We start from the raw sequence: 18,284 nt of genomic DNA, 5'->3' as shown, positions 1-18,284 counted from the left end.
CATCTGCCTTCCGTTCCACTTGATTGAGTGCCCCCTGTACCCGGTGTCCACTGTACAGATGCCCCCTTACCAGTTTCCACTTAATTACCCCATCAAGTAATATGCATGTTTTCTTATTTTTTTTTTTTTTTCTAGTACATCAAAATTACATTAGGCCATGAGAAGTAGTGAGTGACCCATTTATCGAGTGCTGCCTGTCGGCTGGCTGTGATGTGTTAATTAGTCGAAAAGTTGGTCAACTTTTTAGCTTGTGGCTTGGGTTTGTTTGTTTTTTGCGTTGAGTGACCACTTCAAGTTGCGATATTGGATAAATATTTGTTGGAGGTTAAAGGTTTCAGTTTCAAGAGGTTTAAGGTTTAGAAATAATATATAGTTTCTATATCATTTACTTAAAGAACCTTCCTTCCTAGACCCTCCTGTATCAATTCCTCATTAAAAATTCCATTCCATTCGAATTTTTAAAGCTCATTTCCTTTTCGCATTATTTTGCAATCTGGCAGATATATATCTGCCTTTTTTTCTGCGTGCAGTGCTTTTGTATGCCAGGCACAAAAAAAATTAAGGAAAAAATAAAAAACAAGCCAACAAAAAATGATTTAATAAGTTGGCTGTAACTGGCAACCGGATATCAGAGTCGAGTGTGAATGGTTTTCGCAATTTCCCTAAGACTTCCAAGACTCTTGAGCTTGCATCTGTATCTGTATCTGTAGCTGTATCTGTTGCTGTGGCTTCAGCTGCATCTGAAAAATAGTATCTATGCATGTGGCACGATGGTTCCTCAATTAAACAGCCAAACATAAGACTTGCATATAAAGTCTTATTTGTTTTTACCGTTTAAGCTCCCGAAAAAAATTAATTCGAACGCGACTCGATTAATGGTCCCCCCGCCACCCGCCACTGCCACCACCACCGCCGGCTTATCGTTTTAAGCCGTTTTTTATGGGCCCCCCAGCTTAAGGTGTTGATGATCGCAAGGCACTTGAAAAGAAATATCTACAACAAATAATACTAATAATAAAAAATAATATTAAAACTAAAACCTTTCAAGCCAGTTTAAGGCAAAAAATATTTCTCATAATTTTCTCATTTCTTATTTTTTGATTTTCCTATTTAAAGACTTTTCTCTCAGTGTCCTACAAACACCCATTGAACAACAAACACTTGATTTACGAGTTCCGTTCGCAGAAGCTGCAGTCTGCACTGTGGATTTTGACATGGATTGGGTTTTTGGATGTATCTCTTGGCTGTGAATGTATCTTGTGGATGCCACTCGATAATTGTTTTTATACCCTTGCAGAGGGTATTATAATTTTGGTCAAAAGTGTGCAACGCAGTGAAGGAGACATCTCCGACCCTATAAAGTATATATATTCTTGATCAGGATCACCTCCTGAGTCGATATGAGCATGTCCGTCTGTCCGTCTGTCCGTCTGTCCGTCTGTCCGTCTGTCCGTTTCTACGCAAACTAGTCTCTCAGTTTTAAAGCTATCGAGTTGAAACTTTGCACACACCCTTCTTTCCTTTGCAGGCAGTATATAAGTCGGAACGGCCGGGATCGGTCGACTATATCCTATAGCTGCCATATAACTGATTGATCGGAAATGCCATAACTTTGGTGTTTTTTAAGTTAGAGGGTTGGGACTTTCCACACATGTTATATTTGACCAAAATATCTTGTGTGCAAAATTTCATAAGGATCGGCCGACTATATCCTATAGCTGTCATAGAACGATCGAAATTGGCATAACTTTGGTGTTTTTTAAGTTAGAAAGATGGGATTTGGTACAGATTACTCTTTTGGCAAAATAATTCGATATGCCAAATTTCATAAGGATCGGCCGACTATATACGATCCGCTATATATCTAATAATATAAGATGCGTGGCGCCACCTAGCGGACTGCGACTGAACTGCAAGGGTATATCAACTTCGGCTCCGCCCGAAGTTAGCTTTCCTTTCTTGTTTTTTTCTTACATCTTTTTTTTATTGTTTACTTTGATTTTTGCCGTCAAATTCAAACCCGTGAATAATAGAGTTGTTTTGTATTTCTTGTTTTTTTTTTTTTTGTATTTTGTAGAGCAACCAACGGAAGTCGAATCTCAAACATGATTCGACAACAAATTGATTTGTCTGTTAACCAGGTACTCTTGTTTCTGATCTCGATTTCATGGAATTTGATTGCTTTTTAATGAGCGGACTTGTAGTCAAGGTCAGGTTGCTATTTTCTTGTAATTTTGATTGGGAAAAAGGACCAGTTTTGACTTAATGGGCCTTTAAGGGAAAAGTACAGTCCCTACTGGGCATTACAAGATAGATAGATAGTTTACAAGATGGAAAAAATTAACTTTTTTGATAGAAATTGTTGTCTTTTAAGTTGGAATTCTTATTTATTCCTTTAAATATGATTAATTTCAAAATAAAAAAGTTTGAACTTGTCAGGAACTTGCAAAAAGTACAGTCACCACCATGAACTAAAAGCAGTACAGCGTTTTTCGCTATTAATCCCATAAAGTTCTCTTATAAACCCTTTTCTTAAACCCTTTTTATCAACAAAAGTATAAATAAATGCTCAAAAAATAGGAATAGATTTGGAGAAGAACAAGTTCTAATATGTCAGTTCTATAAAGAAAAGTACATTCACCACCTAGAATTATAAAAGAGCGTCCCTGGCAATTGAATCTATAAACTCTTCCTTAAACACTTCTTATAAACCCTTTTTAACCACAAAAGCCTCTAAAGTATGAGAAAAAGCTTAAATTTAATAGGAAATTGAAAAGTTATAGTATATAACCGCTTAAAAAAAAGTACAGTCACCACCAGAAGTCAAAAGGCAGTTTCCTTTGCAAATAACCTCTTTTAGAAACAAATTCAAACCTCTATACTGTACTTTATAGTCTATAGCTTAAAAAAATGCTAATCCAAGTGAACAAAAAGTATAAATACACTCGGAAAAAAAAAAAGAAAGAAGAAAAGAAGAAGCACCCTTTGACCTAATAAATTTATTTGCTGAATTCTTGTGTTTGCTCCGTTTTGTAGATTCATGTTCTTGGCTTAGCCCCGATCAGTTAATCAAAGAGTATTCATGTCTCATTCATTTAAGTCTTGTCCGTAAAAAAACGTGCACCAAAAAATTTGCCGAAAACTTCAATCATTTTGTCATTCCAATTTGAACATAGCGCGCGATATCCCAGGATATATAATATACTATACTGAAGTGAACCAATTGCTGAATTGCAATCCAAATGGGCATCACTTTGCCGCCTGCCGTGCCGCAAGCGGATAAAAATTTCCATGCAATTTTCCATTGATCTTCGCGGCTGTATGGTAGCTATTGCCTATCTCATCGTCCAAGTTCTGGCAATTGGCCGCCAGTCCCTGGAACTCCACCAGCGATGGCATCTTCTGGAGATAGCGCCTGAACCGCAAATAACCCATCGGTCGTTTGCTATGGAGGGCGATCTTCTGGGCGCACAGCTTGAAGAGCCAACGGATATCCAAATAATCAGCTCCCTCCAACAGATCATAGATGCTACCGATCTCATCCCTGAGGAATTCCTTGTCCCAGTCATGGGTCTGCAGTTCAACTTCTTCGGGGGCCGGTGATATCTTCTGGACCCAGGCCGGTTCCTCATGATCTTTGTGAAACTCAGCCCAGAGCAGGACCTTCAGCAGGACATTACTGCGTATGCCGTGCAGTGGCAGGATATAGTCCTCATCATTGCCGTATTCCTTGCCGGAATCATCAGATTCCGGTTGACTGACACGGCACATCTCACGGATAACGGCCGAACGCTCCAATAGCCCGAAATCGACCCGGATTATCCGGCCATCGCTTGTCTCCAGACGCACCATTCTCTCCTCCACCAATTAAACAAAATTATAAACTAACACTCCTGTGTGCCCTATTGCCTGTTGCCTGTCGCCTGTTGCCTGTGTCCTTTTTATATTCAAAAAAAAAATAATAATAATAATAATAATAATAATAATAATATTAATAATATTCGTATTTATTAATCGGATATCGAGAAGATACGAACTTGGAACTTTACCCGGCCACTGTTAGTTTCGGTTTTGGTTTTTGGTTTCGTTTTTGTTGTTTAAATTTTTTGAAATTCTTTTCTATGTCGGCTCCACACAAAACTACGAAAGTCTACTGGGAATTTTTTTTGTATTTTAGCCTCGATAAGCTCAACCAATAATGCCGAAAGTTGCAATGTGAATTTGATTACGGTCCCGATAGAAATGACTCAGCTTGCTCTTTTTCATTTACAACCAAGACATAAGTTTATTGTCAGCGACTACTAGGATTTTTTGTTACTTTTTTAGAGAAGGTTTTTAGAATTTAGATAGAATAGAGAATAGATCAAGGGTTTAGTTTGTGATATTCTATTAGATCTTGAAGATTTTAGCCTTGATTTATTTTTAATCTTTAGTTTCTTGTGGTTTTTGAGGGAGAAGATGGTCTAGATGGGCTAGAATTTGAGAAATTGCTTAAACAGCCCAGGGTTCTGGGGGATTTCAGTAAGAAATTGCCATTTCCGGGTCTACTATAGTAGGTTTTTGAAATAAAATACTACAAAAAATCAAAACTCTTTAAAGAAAAACCTAAAAAAAAAATAAATAAAAACCCCAAGAAAGCCCTACATTTTCCAGCTTTCACAGCAATTTTCACGGGGGCACTTTTACCCACCGCCTTTTGGCTGTCGATTGTCTTTAGTCGACAGCAGGCAGCCCACAGTAGACACTCGCCAAGTGTGACACACACACAGACATATGTGAAGCAACACCTGTCCGGGCCACGCCCAAAACCCTGACAAGCGGGAAAGTTGCAACTGTTTGTGGTCTTTTTGTCTTTTGTTTGTTGGTTTTGGGTTTTGTTTTTGGTTTAAGTGTCCGACTTTTGGCCTTCTTTTCACTTCGACACTTGGAGCGGGGCTATTGGGCCCACTGTGCTCTGTTTTATGGTTCATTAACGCCACAGAGCCCTAATTAAAGCGAATTAGTAAAAGCGAATCCACAAATCCACGAATCCGCTCATTACTCGCACATTTGCATAATGATATTGGCAAGAGGGGCTTATTCTAATTAGGGTTTTTACTGTACTTCCACGGCAGGGCTCTTCTCAAATTGGTGGCTTTTAAAACGTAAAATTAGGCTTAATGGATGGGATATTTATGGTAGCTATTTTCAAGGAGAAGGAGAATTGCAAAGGAAATATATGAGAAGTAAGGAGTTTTTAAAGAGTTTTTAGTTAGGGATAATTATTTGTTTTATTTTATTACTCAAAACTATATTTTTATACAAGTTGAAATTGTTTGAAGCCAATTTTTGAACATAAATGTTAGGAAATTTATGGTCTAGACATTTTTATGTTCTTATATAGTTCCTAGCTAGAACCAATTGAGAATTATAGCGCTCCTTTCAAGACATTTTTAGTATTTTTAGTCAATATTTTATCTTATACTCTTAAAACTAAAAATAACTATATTCTATATCCATTTTTAAGAACCTTTTGTGCTGAATCAGCTCCGAAAACTCCACGAAATCCGACACCCTTCTTAAAAATTGTGAAAGGAACCAATGACAGAACATAAAATTCGCACAAAATGCCCAACATTTTGTGGACTTTTGAAGCAAAGCCCAGCCCACACATGCGTCTGGGTAACATTTGTATGGAAACTAACGCACTAGCGGTCTGTTAGTCTGTTAGTCTGGGGGGACATGATCATTATGCAGATTTATGACTTCAACACTTGCAACTGATAGTGCAGCCTCCACCTCCTCCTCCTCCTCCTCGGTTGTTGTTAACAAAGTTGTTTGTTTATGAGGCGCTTGGCTTGAATTATAGCTGGGAATTAACAACAATTTAGCGTTTCAGCCTTGTCGCCACAGCTTCCACAATCATTACGACCGACACCGATAAGTCTTTATGCTTTACATACTTAATATCTTATATATATATTCTCTTCAAGCCCAAGTGGGCGTTGAAAATTGCTCTTAATTAATCATTTTGTCGTAGTACTCTCAACTCTAATTAAATTCAATTTCAGTTTTAGTCGAAGAATCGATCTGGCGGCGCTTGAAAAATTGTTATTAAACTATTACAACATATCGTCTGGTTAAAGCTATCTAATTGGTTGTTTAGTTTATTTTTTTAGTGGTTTTTTTTCATTTTTTATGTGGCCTATAATGTCCCCGATAACGGTTTTAATTGCCAAAATGGTAACAAGAGAAACGCCACCGAAATTGTTGCATGCAACTTTGTATTATTATTGATTTTTTCAAGGGGGCAGTGCTTAGCTTAAAAATTCTTTTAAAAAATTAGTCCTACTGTGGGTAAGATTTTTAAATAAATTATAAACAATAAATATAAAATTATCTCAATTTAAATTTTTAAAGTAAAAAATATCAAACTAAATTGGTCATAATTTGTTTTAATAATATTTTGTAGATAATAATACAAGTTTTTTAACAATAATCATTTAAAATACATATCTCTTAATTATACAAGTCAAATAAATTTATTTTAAAGCGATTAAAAATTATAATTTACCTTTTAAAGTAAATTTTTTAAACTTATTTGTCTTTTAAATGTCTGCTTCAAATATCTGTGCCTAAAACCCCTTATCTTTCAATCAAAAATAGCCTCAATAAAATCTTAATAATATTTTATTTTTGATTTTATTTTCTTAAAAAGAACCGAAAACTTGTTAATATTTTTTAGCCTGCATGTTGTGCCCCCAACATGCCACATTGCATGTGTGTCGATTGCAATTAACCGACTGGAAATATGACCGGGCCAAGAACTAGTCTATATGCATGTACACCCCTCTAAGATATTCCGCCACGCCCCCCTTTCCCCTTTGACCCGCCCCCGCCCCCTCTGCTACTTTGCATTTGTCGCGAATGGCCGTTCGTCTGGTTTATTGCACTTTTGGCAGCTAATATTTATTAACCATAATAATCGGTTTGCCGATCGACATTCTAACTGTAACGGCTAACGACTGAGATCTTTTGGGCACGGCTTCCGGGCCAAGTTAACAGTCAGGTCTGGGCTCTGACTCTGGTCAGGTCCAGTCTACCAGACACATGATGCAAATTATTTGACTTTGCCAGCGAGTGGGTCTTTATAAAAAAAAAACTAAAAAATAAAAAGAAAAAAGCATACCATTTGAATTCAAAGTGATAGATAGTCTCTGAGGTGAGGACAGGCCATGGCTTTAAAAAGTGCCGACTCATCTTTCACCCGCTACCAAAAAAATAATAAAAAGGAAACAACAAACAGTTTTCCTGAGCTTTTCCAAAAGGCGCGGAAATTATGACGGGCATTTCTTTTCTTTTATTTTTTATTTATTTTTTTTTTTTTGGCATTGAGGAGCGAAGGTGGCCCAAAGTGAATGTCTAAGCTGTTGATGTTGCAGTTGCCACTTGCAACGTGCCACTGCAACAGTAGCAACAAGTGGACAGAAAAAAAAATTATTGCTAAATTAATATATATTTTTATAAAGTCTGGTTAGCTATTTTCTCACTAATATCTTTTAAAAATTAAGAAAAACTTAACAAAAAATAAATAATATATTAAAAATTAAAAAAATAGTAGATAGATTTTTTTTGAGTGGTTCTGTAACTGCTTTTTGTGGCAGGTGGGCCTGTAAACTGAAATCTTTTTTATTTTCTGGCCGGAAGCATCGACAAATTTGCACTAAATGGCGCCATGGCACGCGCATCATCATCACTAAGCCGAAATCATCATCGTCTTTTGGCCATTCAACAGATTCGTTTTCATTTTTTTCCCATTTTTTTTTTTTTTGGTTTTTTGGTGATTATGCTGATGGTTTTATTATTTTTCTTGTATTTTTTTTTTTACAGCTGGTCGCCGGCGGTTTTGGCTTTTCGTGATTTAATTTTTGAGCTTTTTTTTCGTTCATCTGGCTGGGAGGGTTTTTTTTTCGGGTTGGCTTAAATTGAAAGGCGTTTGCTCGGATTTAGTTGGTTGGAAAATTAAAAACAAAAAAAATGCTCAAAATTGATAGATAAAACGATTTAATGGATGGATAATGTATGAGCATGTTGAGATACTTGGGTGTATCCAAAAATTAATTGGAACCAATGATGGGGCGCTTCACTAAAAAGGGTGATTTTTCGAATAAAAAAAAAGTTTGTTTTAATAATCAGTTTTATGTTTATGGCTTGAAAGTTATGGTTTTTATTTAAATTGTGGGTTAGAGAGGTCAGTCAACTTATTAATTGTATGGTTAAAAGTAGGGGCAAAACAAAAGACTTAGGACACAAACTTGAGCCAAAAACTTCAATTAGAAAAAGTAAAAAAAAAGTAACAAATAAAAAATCTAGAGTATATAGTCTAGAAGACTGTTTTCTTAAATCTTTAGAAGAATAATCCTTTTTTTTAACAGAACTTTAAGAAAAATAAAGATTTTCGAAAAAAAAATCATAAGACTTAGGACACAAACTTGAAACAAAAACTTCTTGAAATTAAATAAAAAATTTTAAAAATCAATCCAAGTGCTAGAGAGCATTATATTTACGTTTTTTTTATAAAGAAACCCCCTATTTTTACCTTGAGATAAAAAAATAAATTTCTTCGTCACAAAATCAAAAGACTTAGGACACGAACTTGAAGCTTAAGCTTCTTAAAAATTAAAAAAAAAAATATTAAAAAAACTTAATTACCTAGAGAGCACAATGTTGTAAGTTTTTCACAAAAAACCTAAAATTTGTAAGCAGAATTTTGTAGAAATTAAAAATTCCTTGTGCCGCCAAATCAAAAGACTTAAGGCACAAACCTGAAAGTTGGTGCAGCAATTGAAATGACAAATGCCACAATGTGTTTATTCCAGATGACGCAAGTTTGCCAGCCAATCCATCCCCACCCCTTTTAGCAACACCACCTCCCAGACCCCCTCCCCCTCCCTCCCCGTCTGCCGCACCCCCTCTCCCTCCACCAAATGCTATTTTTTCTGGTCTGGTTTTATGGTCCCTCTATAATTTGCTTGGTATGCGTGCGCGTTCAATGCATTTTTCCTATTTCTTTGCTTTGTGGCACGATAATTTTCCATTTTTTTTCCATTCAGGCACTGGCACTGCCGTTTGTTACAACCTGCCAATAAAAAACAGAGTCTTTGTCAACAGTTTGTTGTTGTAATCAAGTCACACGCATGCGCAACAACAATTTCAAATATTTCTTGTGTGTCTTTCGGCTCGGCAGCACTCTTCATTTGCATTTAATTTCCACAAAGGAAACACACTCAATATTATAGTATATATACTCTATATATATATGCTCATTCCGCCGCCAACTATCCATTCAAAATGGATAATTAAAGCGCTTTTAATTGCGCCCAACCGTAATAGAAGCAATTGTGTGGCAATTGTGAGAACCCCGTTGAAGCCATTGACATATGGAATTGGAATCGGAATCGGAATCGGAATCGGTATATGGAATACCAGATTGCCAACAAAATATATTGCCAACAATTTGTCCGACCAGAAATGGCCTCAACTGAATAATGTGAAATGGAAATAAGACAAATAATCTGCATTCATATTGCACATGACAGCCCTGGAAATGAGATCTTAAAGGGGGGGATGGCCTATAAAGATTGGTTTCTTTATTTTTTCCATTATTTATTATTGATTTGATTTGAATTTCTGTTTATGGCTCACTCTATAGGGGTAATGGCTGTATAATTTATCATAAAAACAAACGAGAAGGTGATTATAGGGTCTGTAAGTTTCATAATTTATAGTTTTGCTTCCCAAGGGCTTGGTTTTTTTTTTGGGATTTTCATTGTCAACCGAGTTAAGCGTCTACTTATCGCTTTTAATTGTGATTATACCAAGAGCTGCAATTAGCCAGCCAGCCAGCTAGCTAGTTGATTATTAACACTAATTGCAATGTGAAACACTTTAAAATGCCATAAAAGAGACTTATGAGCGGCAGCAGTCGGCCGAAATGGCCCAAATTTTTTGGACAAAATTTGGCCAGCCAGCCACCAAAATTTGTCCAAACAGGATGCCATCAATGTCACACACAGTCAGAGCACCGGCCTCTCTGGCAATATAATTAAGCCAAGAATGTTGAATAATTGATGGCAATTGATTGGACAGGAAGCGCATAAATTGACTTTATTCGAATGCGATCGAGAGCAGCTGCCGAGCAATAGGTCTCTAATCCAAAAAAAAAAAAAACATCTGTAGAATAAGTCTATTTATGACAGCTCCAATAAATAGAAGTAGCAGTGGCAGCAGATAATTGAAAAAGCAAATGACAGAGAGGCTGGCGAAAAACAGATGGCGATCTTATCGGCGGACATGCGACAAGTTGATCGATCGATGGGACCACACGGAGGCATGTCTGCCTGTCGAACCTATCGTTATCGATTGGCAATCGGCACGATTTCGGACACTCGACACCCGAGACTACTCGACATGTGTCCAATAAATCGAAAACTGACAGACCCAAACAGACAAAAAACAAGTCTAAATTATCTTTTTAATAATTTTGTTACTTTTTACTGCATTTTTTGCTCAAAAAATAGTAAATTAAAATATTGTTAACATAATGGTGATCTGAAAAGTGGCTGGAGAGAAAAGCCAGTTACCCCCTAAATGGCCCACACACTCGGTGAGATGAATGCGGCGAGATAAATGGAACAAATTATTATTTTGGTGAAAGACAACGAGAGTAAAAGTTTGCAAATAAAACTTCATTTTAGACATTTAAGAAATGATGGAGTAGTTTGGCATTAAATGGGAATTCATTATGAGACTTTTCAAGATGCGATTATGATTTTTAAATGAAAGTCAAGCAGGCAGGTGGTTTTTAGGGGTTTAATAGAGATGTTTTTGAGAGAAACTATACCTGGTACTATTTAGAGAAAAAGTAAAGAAATGAGAGAAATAGAGCTATGATACCCGGTACTTCTTTTAGAATATCTATACTGAAGATTTTTAGCAATTAATTGGTTCTAAAAAGAGTTTTTTTTTTTGGCTATATTGATACCTGGTACTTCTTTTAGGGAACTATATGATACCTGGTACTGTTCACTATAGATACGCGGCACTTTTAAGAGGATATTTTATACTTTTTTATATCAAGAGACTATATGATACCCCCTACTCTTTATAGAAATAACTCCCCAATTAATTGACTTTATCGCCTCGAGTGATTCATTCTATTTGCAGTCCCCCTTTACCAAAAATTAGCATTTTAGCTTGACAATTTTCGAGATACATGCATGCACTTGGTGTCTGTATCTGAGAAATACATCAATATTTGCTGTGACAACCTTGAGTGCGTAAAGTAAACCCGTTATGGCCGGACGGGCGTACATTTTCCGAGACATGCCCGTTGGCCATTGGCCATAATTGGCTTTTAATTGATATCAAAAAACGGACTCCAAACTTTAAACTAAAAACTGAAAGTCTCGAATGCAAATTCTAGCAAAGGGAAGTGATTAATTTTGACGTTAGTGGAGGCTTGGCTTAGTTTTTCATATATCATATCATATCGAATTACCGAACCAGCCAACGGCCTTAACAACACAATCAAGACTCGTTTTTGTGGGCTTATTTGGGTTTTATTTCTTATCCCAGCTTCAGCTTCAGCTTCAATTGAATTGGCCTAATGAGTGCAACGAATCTGACAGCCAAACGGGCTCTATTGGACATCTGTGGATATTTATGATTGTGCGATTCGTACGAGAAATATGTGAAAGGGCTCTGAAAGCCAACGGTTGTCAACGCGTACTGAATACACAAATATAGTCATGCCGATATGTAGATCTGGGCTGTGCTTAGCCTATAGCTTAGCTCGCTTGCCCATATAGCCCCTGACTACAAATCATTCAGTCACGCCTTTAAAATTTACATAAATATGAGCCACAAACAAAAAAAGGCTGAAGAAAAAACCAAAATTATGGCTTATAGGGGATGTGAGATGCTCTAAAAAGGGGGTTTGTATTTTTAATGATTTCTTAAAAGATATATAAGTGAGTTAAAATATATATTAGATTTTTTTCTAGACTTTCAAGTAGTCTTAGGAATTAATATACACACTTTAATTATGATTTAGTAAGCTATCTAAGCACTCTTCGATTTTTTAAACTAAATTTTAATAAAATATGAAAGCGTATAAAAATAATAAAAATAGTTTTTATTCAAAAACCAAACTATAAACCATAAAACTAACATTAAAATTAATACAAAAACTATTAAAATGTATCTAAAAACCACTAAACTCTTAGTTAGAGTATTTAAAATGCAATTCATCAGCCGGCAATAAGCATAAAGCCATAAAACCATCGACTGACTTAATGGAGTCGTTTGAGCGACAAAATTGTTTACCTCCCCTCCTCCAGAACCCCCCCTTTTGCCCCCTTGATTAGACCCCGCCCCTTGCATATATTTTGTTGCAAAAAACAGCTAGAAATAAGCGACAAAAAAAATGCTAAAGTTCGTTTCTTAAGTCTTTCGTTTGGCGAGGCATTAAAGTTTCGAAATCCCAGAAATCCAACTTTTACTTTGGCTGCCAGCCCGACCCGGGGATAATTGTTTGGCTATCTGAGAAATATGTTTCTTAGTCTCGTTAAAATGTTGCCACCGCCCCGGCCCCCTCTTCCACCACCCTCCCACCAATAGCAACAATTTTCTGCTCCAATTTTACAAAAAAAAAATCTCCCAAAAAACCAATCCCAAAAAAAATTATTGCAAAATAATGCAGCGATAGTTATTATGTTTTTAGGCTATTTATGCATGTGGGCGTGGCACCGGGCCGCCTTAGAATGCGGTAGAGAAAGCAAATCAACAAAAATAAACTAAAAATTTAACAAGAGCTGCGGAAAATCAAACAAAGTAACGCGAGCAGCTGAACTCGAACTCGAACTCGAAAAGGCAAAAAGGTAACAAATTGGTGCCAAGGTTGGTGCGGGACAAAGCCATAATTAGATCAAAAGTCATAATTTTTCTCAATTTTTTCTTTAGTTGCCTTTTTCGCAGTCGCTGTTCGACAAACAAACAAACAAACAAACAAACAAATAAACAAACAGGCGGCCACAAACAAAAGCAATAAACAAGAAAAAAAAAACCAACAAAAGGGTTGAAAAAAAATCACTTTAATTCGAGCGCATTTCATTTTGTCAAGTCGAATTCGTTTTGTAAAGAAAAACTAAAAAAAAAAAAACTAACAAAAAAATAAAATAAAAAAAAAGCACGTTTCGTTGGGCGGACAATTTAAATGTCATTGCGCCATTGTTGCTTTTGTTTGTTTGTAGCATCGGGGCACCGTTTTAATTCGAAATTGAAAACAGAAAACCAAAAACTAAAAACTGAAAAAACATTCGAAATCGAAATTGAAATCCTTATCAGCGGGATGATCTACAAGACGGAGCGGAACATCGACATCGGGTGGGGTCAGGACATCGGGGTCAGGAGCCCGACTGGTTCACGGAGGCGTCAACTGGCCACTCACAAAGTGATTGGATCCCGATCGATTCGCCCAGATAACCACCAAAAAGTAGACTAAAATAAAATAAAATAAAATATACAAAAAAAAATAAAACAAAAAGCAAATCTAATTTTTGGGCTGAGCTGGAAGGCAATTTGAAAGTGAAAGCTTGGCGGTTCTGGGCTGGGTTTTTGATTAAGGGGGGTAGGGGATAGGGGGTAGAGGTCAAGGGGGTCATGACAGGTCCAATAGTGGCCAAAAAATATAGATTGAAAAAATAAAAGAAGAAGATGAGCAGGTGTTTGTGTGAAAAAATTTTTTTCATTTGAAGATTTTAGTTTTTAAACAGAAATTAAACAAATATTTGAAATAACTTTTAAATAAATAGCTCTAAAAAAGTAAGAATCTACATAAAATCAATATTAAATATTTTTAAAATTCAATTTTAACAATTATCTTTAATTTAGTGACGAAACATATATTAAAAATACAAAAAATAGTAAACCTTTCAAAAAAAAGTAAATATTAGTGAAATTTAAAGGACAAATATCTATAATCTATATCTCTAAAATGTCTAAGATAAAAAAAAAGTATATTTTAATTTCTAATTAGGATTTAAACTTGCAAAAAATGTATAAATTAAACTTTAACCTTTGAAATTCCATAAAAGAACTCTTCTTTAAAAGAAAACCAAAGTATAAGTACATTTTTCTTACTTTATAAATAAATCTAAAACCAAAAGCCTTAATTATAGTTCATCCAATAAAAAAATCTCCATTCTATATATTTTATTTGAAAAAAAAATAACGAAAAGGACAACCAGTGATTAATTTGTAACGAAAATATCAATTACTCGAGGGGCTTAACTCGTTTATCCCCATTTGACATTCGGACATACCCTGAGGTGTCAGAACCGCCCGAGCCCGAGTAACATCACCTAGCCTTGCACCACCCAGCCACAGCACTTTGCACCACATTGCCACCACCACCACTACCAGCACCACTGCTACTGACACTGGCCGTGACCCAACCTTGCACCGTCAATCAGCCAACCGAGTGGAGTGAATGCCAGGCCGGCTCTGACTCTTCTATGATTGTGGACGGTGACACCACCACCACCACCATCGAAGCACCACCAAGCGTGGTGGTTTCTATCGATCTATTGAACCGCCACTGACTTGCACCACTGAACCACCGAACCAAAAACCAAAAAATAATAAAAAATAAGAAGCAAATAGAGCAGAACTATGCCGAATGTTTGGCCAAGTGTATCTTCAAAAAAAATAAATAAAAGAAATACAATTTTGAAAGTAATACTAATTTGGTTATAATATTTTTATGTCAAAAATTAAGAGTTTTTAATTTTAATAATTTTAAAAAGAATTTTAAAAAGGCAATCCTCTTAGAAACTCCCTTTAACTTTCCTTCTTAAACAGCAGGTGACGAAATCCCTTCATTTATTCTTATCTAATTTCATTTAATTTTTCTAGTTTTCATGTTACAATTAAATTAAATTTTGATTTTTAGTAGCATTTAGCACGAGGTCTTGACATTGTACCTTGAGCATTGTCATGATTTGTTACTTGGGAGCCGCTGTCGCTGGCTTTGCTCGTTTTCTGTCATCAGTGGGACTTCGGAATGAAAAGCTGCCAAAGCAAATCAAATGGCGAGTAGAGAAATACGAAAATAATAGCAAAATGGCAAATTGTTTCGACAACTTTAAGGCATGGCCAGCATCCAGCATTGGACGTCTCTCCACACCCAGTGGGCGTTTCACATACGACTCTACTACGTGCTGCTGCTCCACTTTTCAGATTTTACATTTTTTTCTGTTTTATTTTGTTGTTATACCCTTTCAGGGGGTATTCTAGGCTGTTCTAGAAGTGTGGGAGAGTTGAAAGAGCTTCAAACCACATGGTTCTTGCCTGTCCGCGTGTCCGTTTGTCCGCTATATAGTTTAAAAGTTAAATTACTCACTCATTCTTAGAGCTATCAGCCTGAAACTTTCTACACTGCCTTCTTATGGTCTCCCAGAGTATATCTGTAAGAATAAACAGAATCGTATGACTATAACCTATAGCTTTTTACATAACACTGTACCCACTCCACCCATAGCTCCCCCCCTTGCTGGCCTCTTGCTTTTCAAATTTTCTGACTCATAACTATACGTATATGGACGAAAATAGGTATTACTACAAAAATGCAATTGCACAACAAAGTAACGAACAAATTGATAAACAAAATGACGCGCTTGAGTTGGTGTTGCGCCATCGAAATTCTTGCCAAGGTTCATTTAGCCGAACATGCCTTGCTTTAATTAAACATTTTCAGTGTGGTTCAGTGGTTCGGTGGTTGTGTGGTGGTGGTTTGGGGGGTGCTCTACAGCCTGCGGTTTACCCTTTGAAGTCTCAAAACCAAATCGGGCCACAGGCCATAAATGAAGCATCCCACCATCGAATAAATAGAGGCTGCCTATCAGATTTGAATTGCATATTGCCTCGCAAACTGAACGGAAAACTAATTAAAGTGTTTTCTGTTTAAATGTGGGATGAGCTTCAGGGTTCTATAAATGGTTGAGGTTCTATAGATGTTGATACTTATAGAAATAGGAATAATTTGTCAACAAGTTCGAGTTTTATATAGTTTTTAGAACTAGAGATCTATTTTTCTATAAATGCTCCACAGAAACTTCTCTAAAAAGTTACCCAATCCCCCCAAGATGCCCAAACTGCTTTGTGTTTCTTGTTACCATTATGACTGCCACCTGGATGTGGCACTTTGTCAAAATTATTGTCGGCAGTGGCATTTCAGAGATGCAACACTCGAGTCGGACACCAGCCATCCGACTTGGTGGCATGTGGGCGAAGTTTATCTTTAATTTTTTTTTTGGCATTTTTTCCATATACATATTTTGTTGCAGCGGGGTCTCTGAGGGCTCTGGAGTTGCCACAAGTCGTTGCCACAAGATAAACATGGCCAAGGTGTCCGCAACTTGAGGCTCTGGCCATAATTACAAGAAGCTGTCGACAGAAAAGCTTAAAAAAAAACAAACTACTGCATGCAAAAAATATAAAAAAAATAAAAGAAAACATAAAAATAAGTTGCAAGAAATAATACTCTTAGATAGAGAAAGTTTAGTTGAGGAAGTGGTTGAAGTTTTATTTTGAAAATTAAACTAAAAATGGAAACAAATAGTTTCTTCTCTTAAAAATGTATAATATTTATAAATCAGGCTATAAACTTAATAAAAATGAATGCCTTAAGCCCTATTAAAATTAATTTGTATCTCGAATAGATTATTTTCTTCATTATTCTCCCACTTCCCATTAAACCTATAATTTCTCTGAAGGTTGCCCAACTTCTTTACAAAATTAATAATAACACCCCCTGGCAAGGGTATTAAAAAACCGAAATAGTCTAAAAAAAAACAGCAAAAAAAAAAAAAATAAAGTTTGCAATAAGTATTTTTTTTTTTTGTTTCTTACAAATTTGCCAAACAATGCAGATCGCTGGGCACGAACTCGAGTCGCCAGCGGTCGAGATGTGGAGACTCTTTTTTTTTTTTCGCGAATTGTGGATTGCGAATTTGCGGATTGCAGGCATGGGGCTTCCAGGGGGTGGACTGGGGGGAACTGGGAATTGCCTGGCGAGTGCAGAAGTGGGCTGATGGAACACTCTGGCTGGCTGCTTTCCTTTGTGCATTTTGTGGCGGCCCGAGAGTGGCGGCGGAGTGTGGGGCAATTATGGTTTTTTTTGTTTTTTTTTGGAGCCCCGACTTGGAGCTCTCGACTCGTGCCACACGTCCGCGTTTACAAGACCAACAAATTATGGAAACGGGACGCGGGAGATGCGAGTTGGGAATTGGGAGACGAGATCTGTTGCTATTCCTCCAAATGCATTTGATTTTTGCATCCAAATCGACAAACGAAATTAGATCAGAGATTATTCTGGGTTTCAGGGAAGTGATTTTGATTTTCGGTCCATGTTTTGGGTCTTAAAATTTAATTAAATGGGGAGAATTGTGAAATATAATAGTTATATTAATATGAAATAATAGTATATGGAACATATTTCAAAAGTTGGACCAAGAAAACTCTAATAAATAGTGTGTTTCTTCAACATCTTAACCATCTTAAACATTTTAAAATAATTTAATAGGTTAAAAAATATGTATTTAAGTAAAATAGACCATTTTTCGAATTAAATTTCATAAAAAAGTAGTTTTGTCACAAGAGAAAACAAACTTTCTTTTCTAAAAAAAAAACACAAAAAATTCGAAAATAAAAGAAATCTAAAAACAGGAAATTTTTGACCCAAAAATGATAAATTTCAAATCCCTCATAGCCAATCTCTACTGTATTCAAATTGAAGACAAAGACAAAAAGGGTTTACTGATCTCAAAAATGGAGCAAGCAATTTTTTTTAGATTTTTTTTTGTCTGTTGCTTATATTGTATTTATTGCAAACTTAAAAAAAAAAAAAAAAAACAGAAAAGTTTGCAAACTTTTGTGGTTGGCGATTTATTTTCGGTACTTTTTCATTGTTGTTGTTCCTGATGTTGTTATTGTTGTTGTTGTTGTTGTGGCAGGTTCACAACGAACATGACAACAACAAGAGCTAGAAAGAGATAGCTTTACCAAGGAGTGAAAGAGATGGAGAGATTAAAATGTAACGGGAAACTGTCCAAGTTATCCAGTTATCCATGTGCCTCACGCAGCAGCCACCGCCGCCGCCACTGCCGCTGCCGAAACGAGAGCAAAAGTAGCCACCGACATCGATGGTTTTCGGTGGTTCGGTGGTTCCAGTGGTTCCAGCGGTG

General features: G+C 36.3%; 2 protein-coding genes across 3 annotated transcripts in view; both read right to left on the bottom strand.

Annotated features, from left to right (window-relative positions):
- LOC6504495 overlaps window positions 1-18,284 on the bottom strand; it is a 39,548-nt gene that overhangs the window by 17,249 nt on the left and 4,015 nt on the right. The window contains exon 2 of one of the 2 annotated variants that reach the window (XM_032452291.2): window positions 15,443-15,506. The exons of the other annotated variant lie outside the window; for it this stretch is intronic. The gene's annotated coding sequence lies outside the window, so the exon portion shown is untranslated. The remainder of the gene's footprint in view (window positions 1-15,442; window positions 15,507-18,284) is intronic. 2 annotated transcript variants of the gene reach the window in all.
- LOC6504494 (S-phase kinase-associated protein 1) lies at window positions 2,985-4,264 on the bottom strand. The gene is made up of 2 exons (XM_001966972.4): window positions 4,038-4,264; window positions 2,985-3,937 (listed from the first exon to the last, which is right to left on the bottom strand). Exon 2 carries the CDS (start codon window positions 3,850-3,852, stop codon window positions 3,250-3,252), a length of 603 nt encoding a protein of 200 aa, XP_001967008.1. The 5' UTR covers window positions 3,853-3,937; window positions 4,038-4,264; the 3' UTR covers window positions 2,985-3,249.

The sequence above is a fragment of the Drosophila ananassae genome, chromosome XR (genome assembly GCF_017639315.1).
Source record: "Drosophila ananassae strain 14024-0371.13 chromosome XR, ASM1763931v2, whole genome shotgun sequence".
Lineage (NCBI taxonomy): Eukaryota > Metazoa > Arthropoda > Insecta > Diptera > Drosophilidae > Drosophila > Drosophila ananassae.
The sequence above is the reverse complement of the archived record's forward strand: the minus strand, read 5'-3'. Positions and strand labels throughout refer to the sequence as shown.

Coding starts and splice junctions, on each gene's coding strand:
- LOC6504494 (XM_001966972.4), bottom strand. CDS start 3,852: ATGGTGCGTCTGGAGACAAGCGATGGCCGGATAATCCGGGTCGATTTC.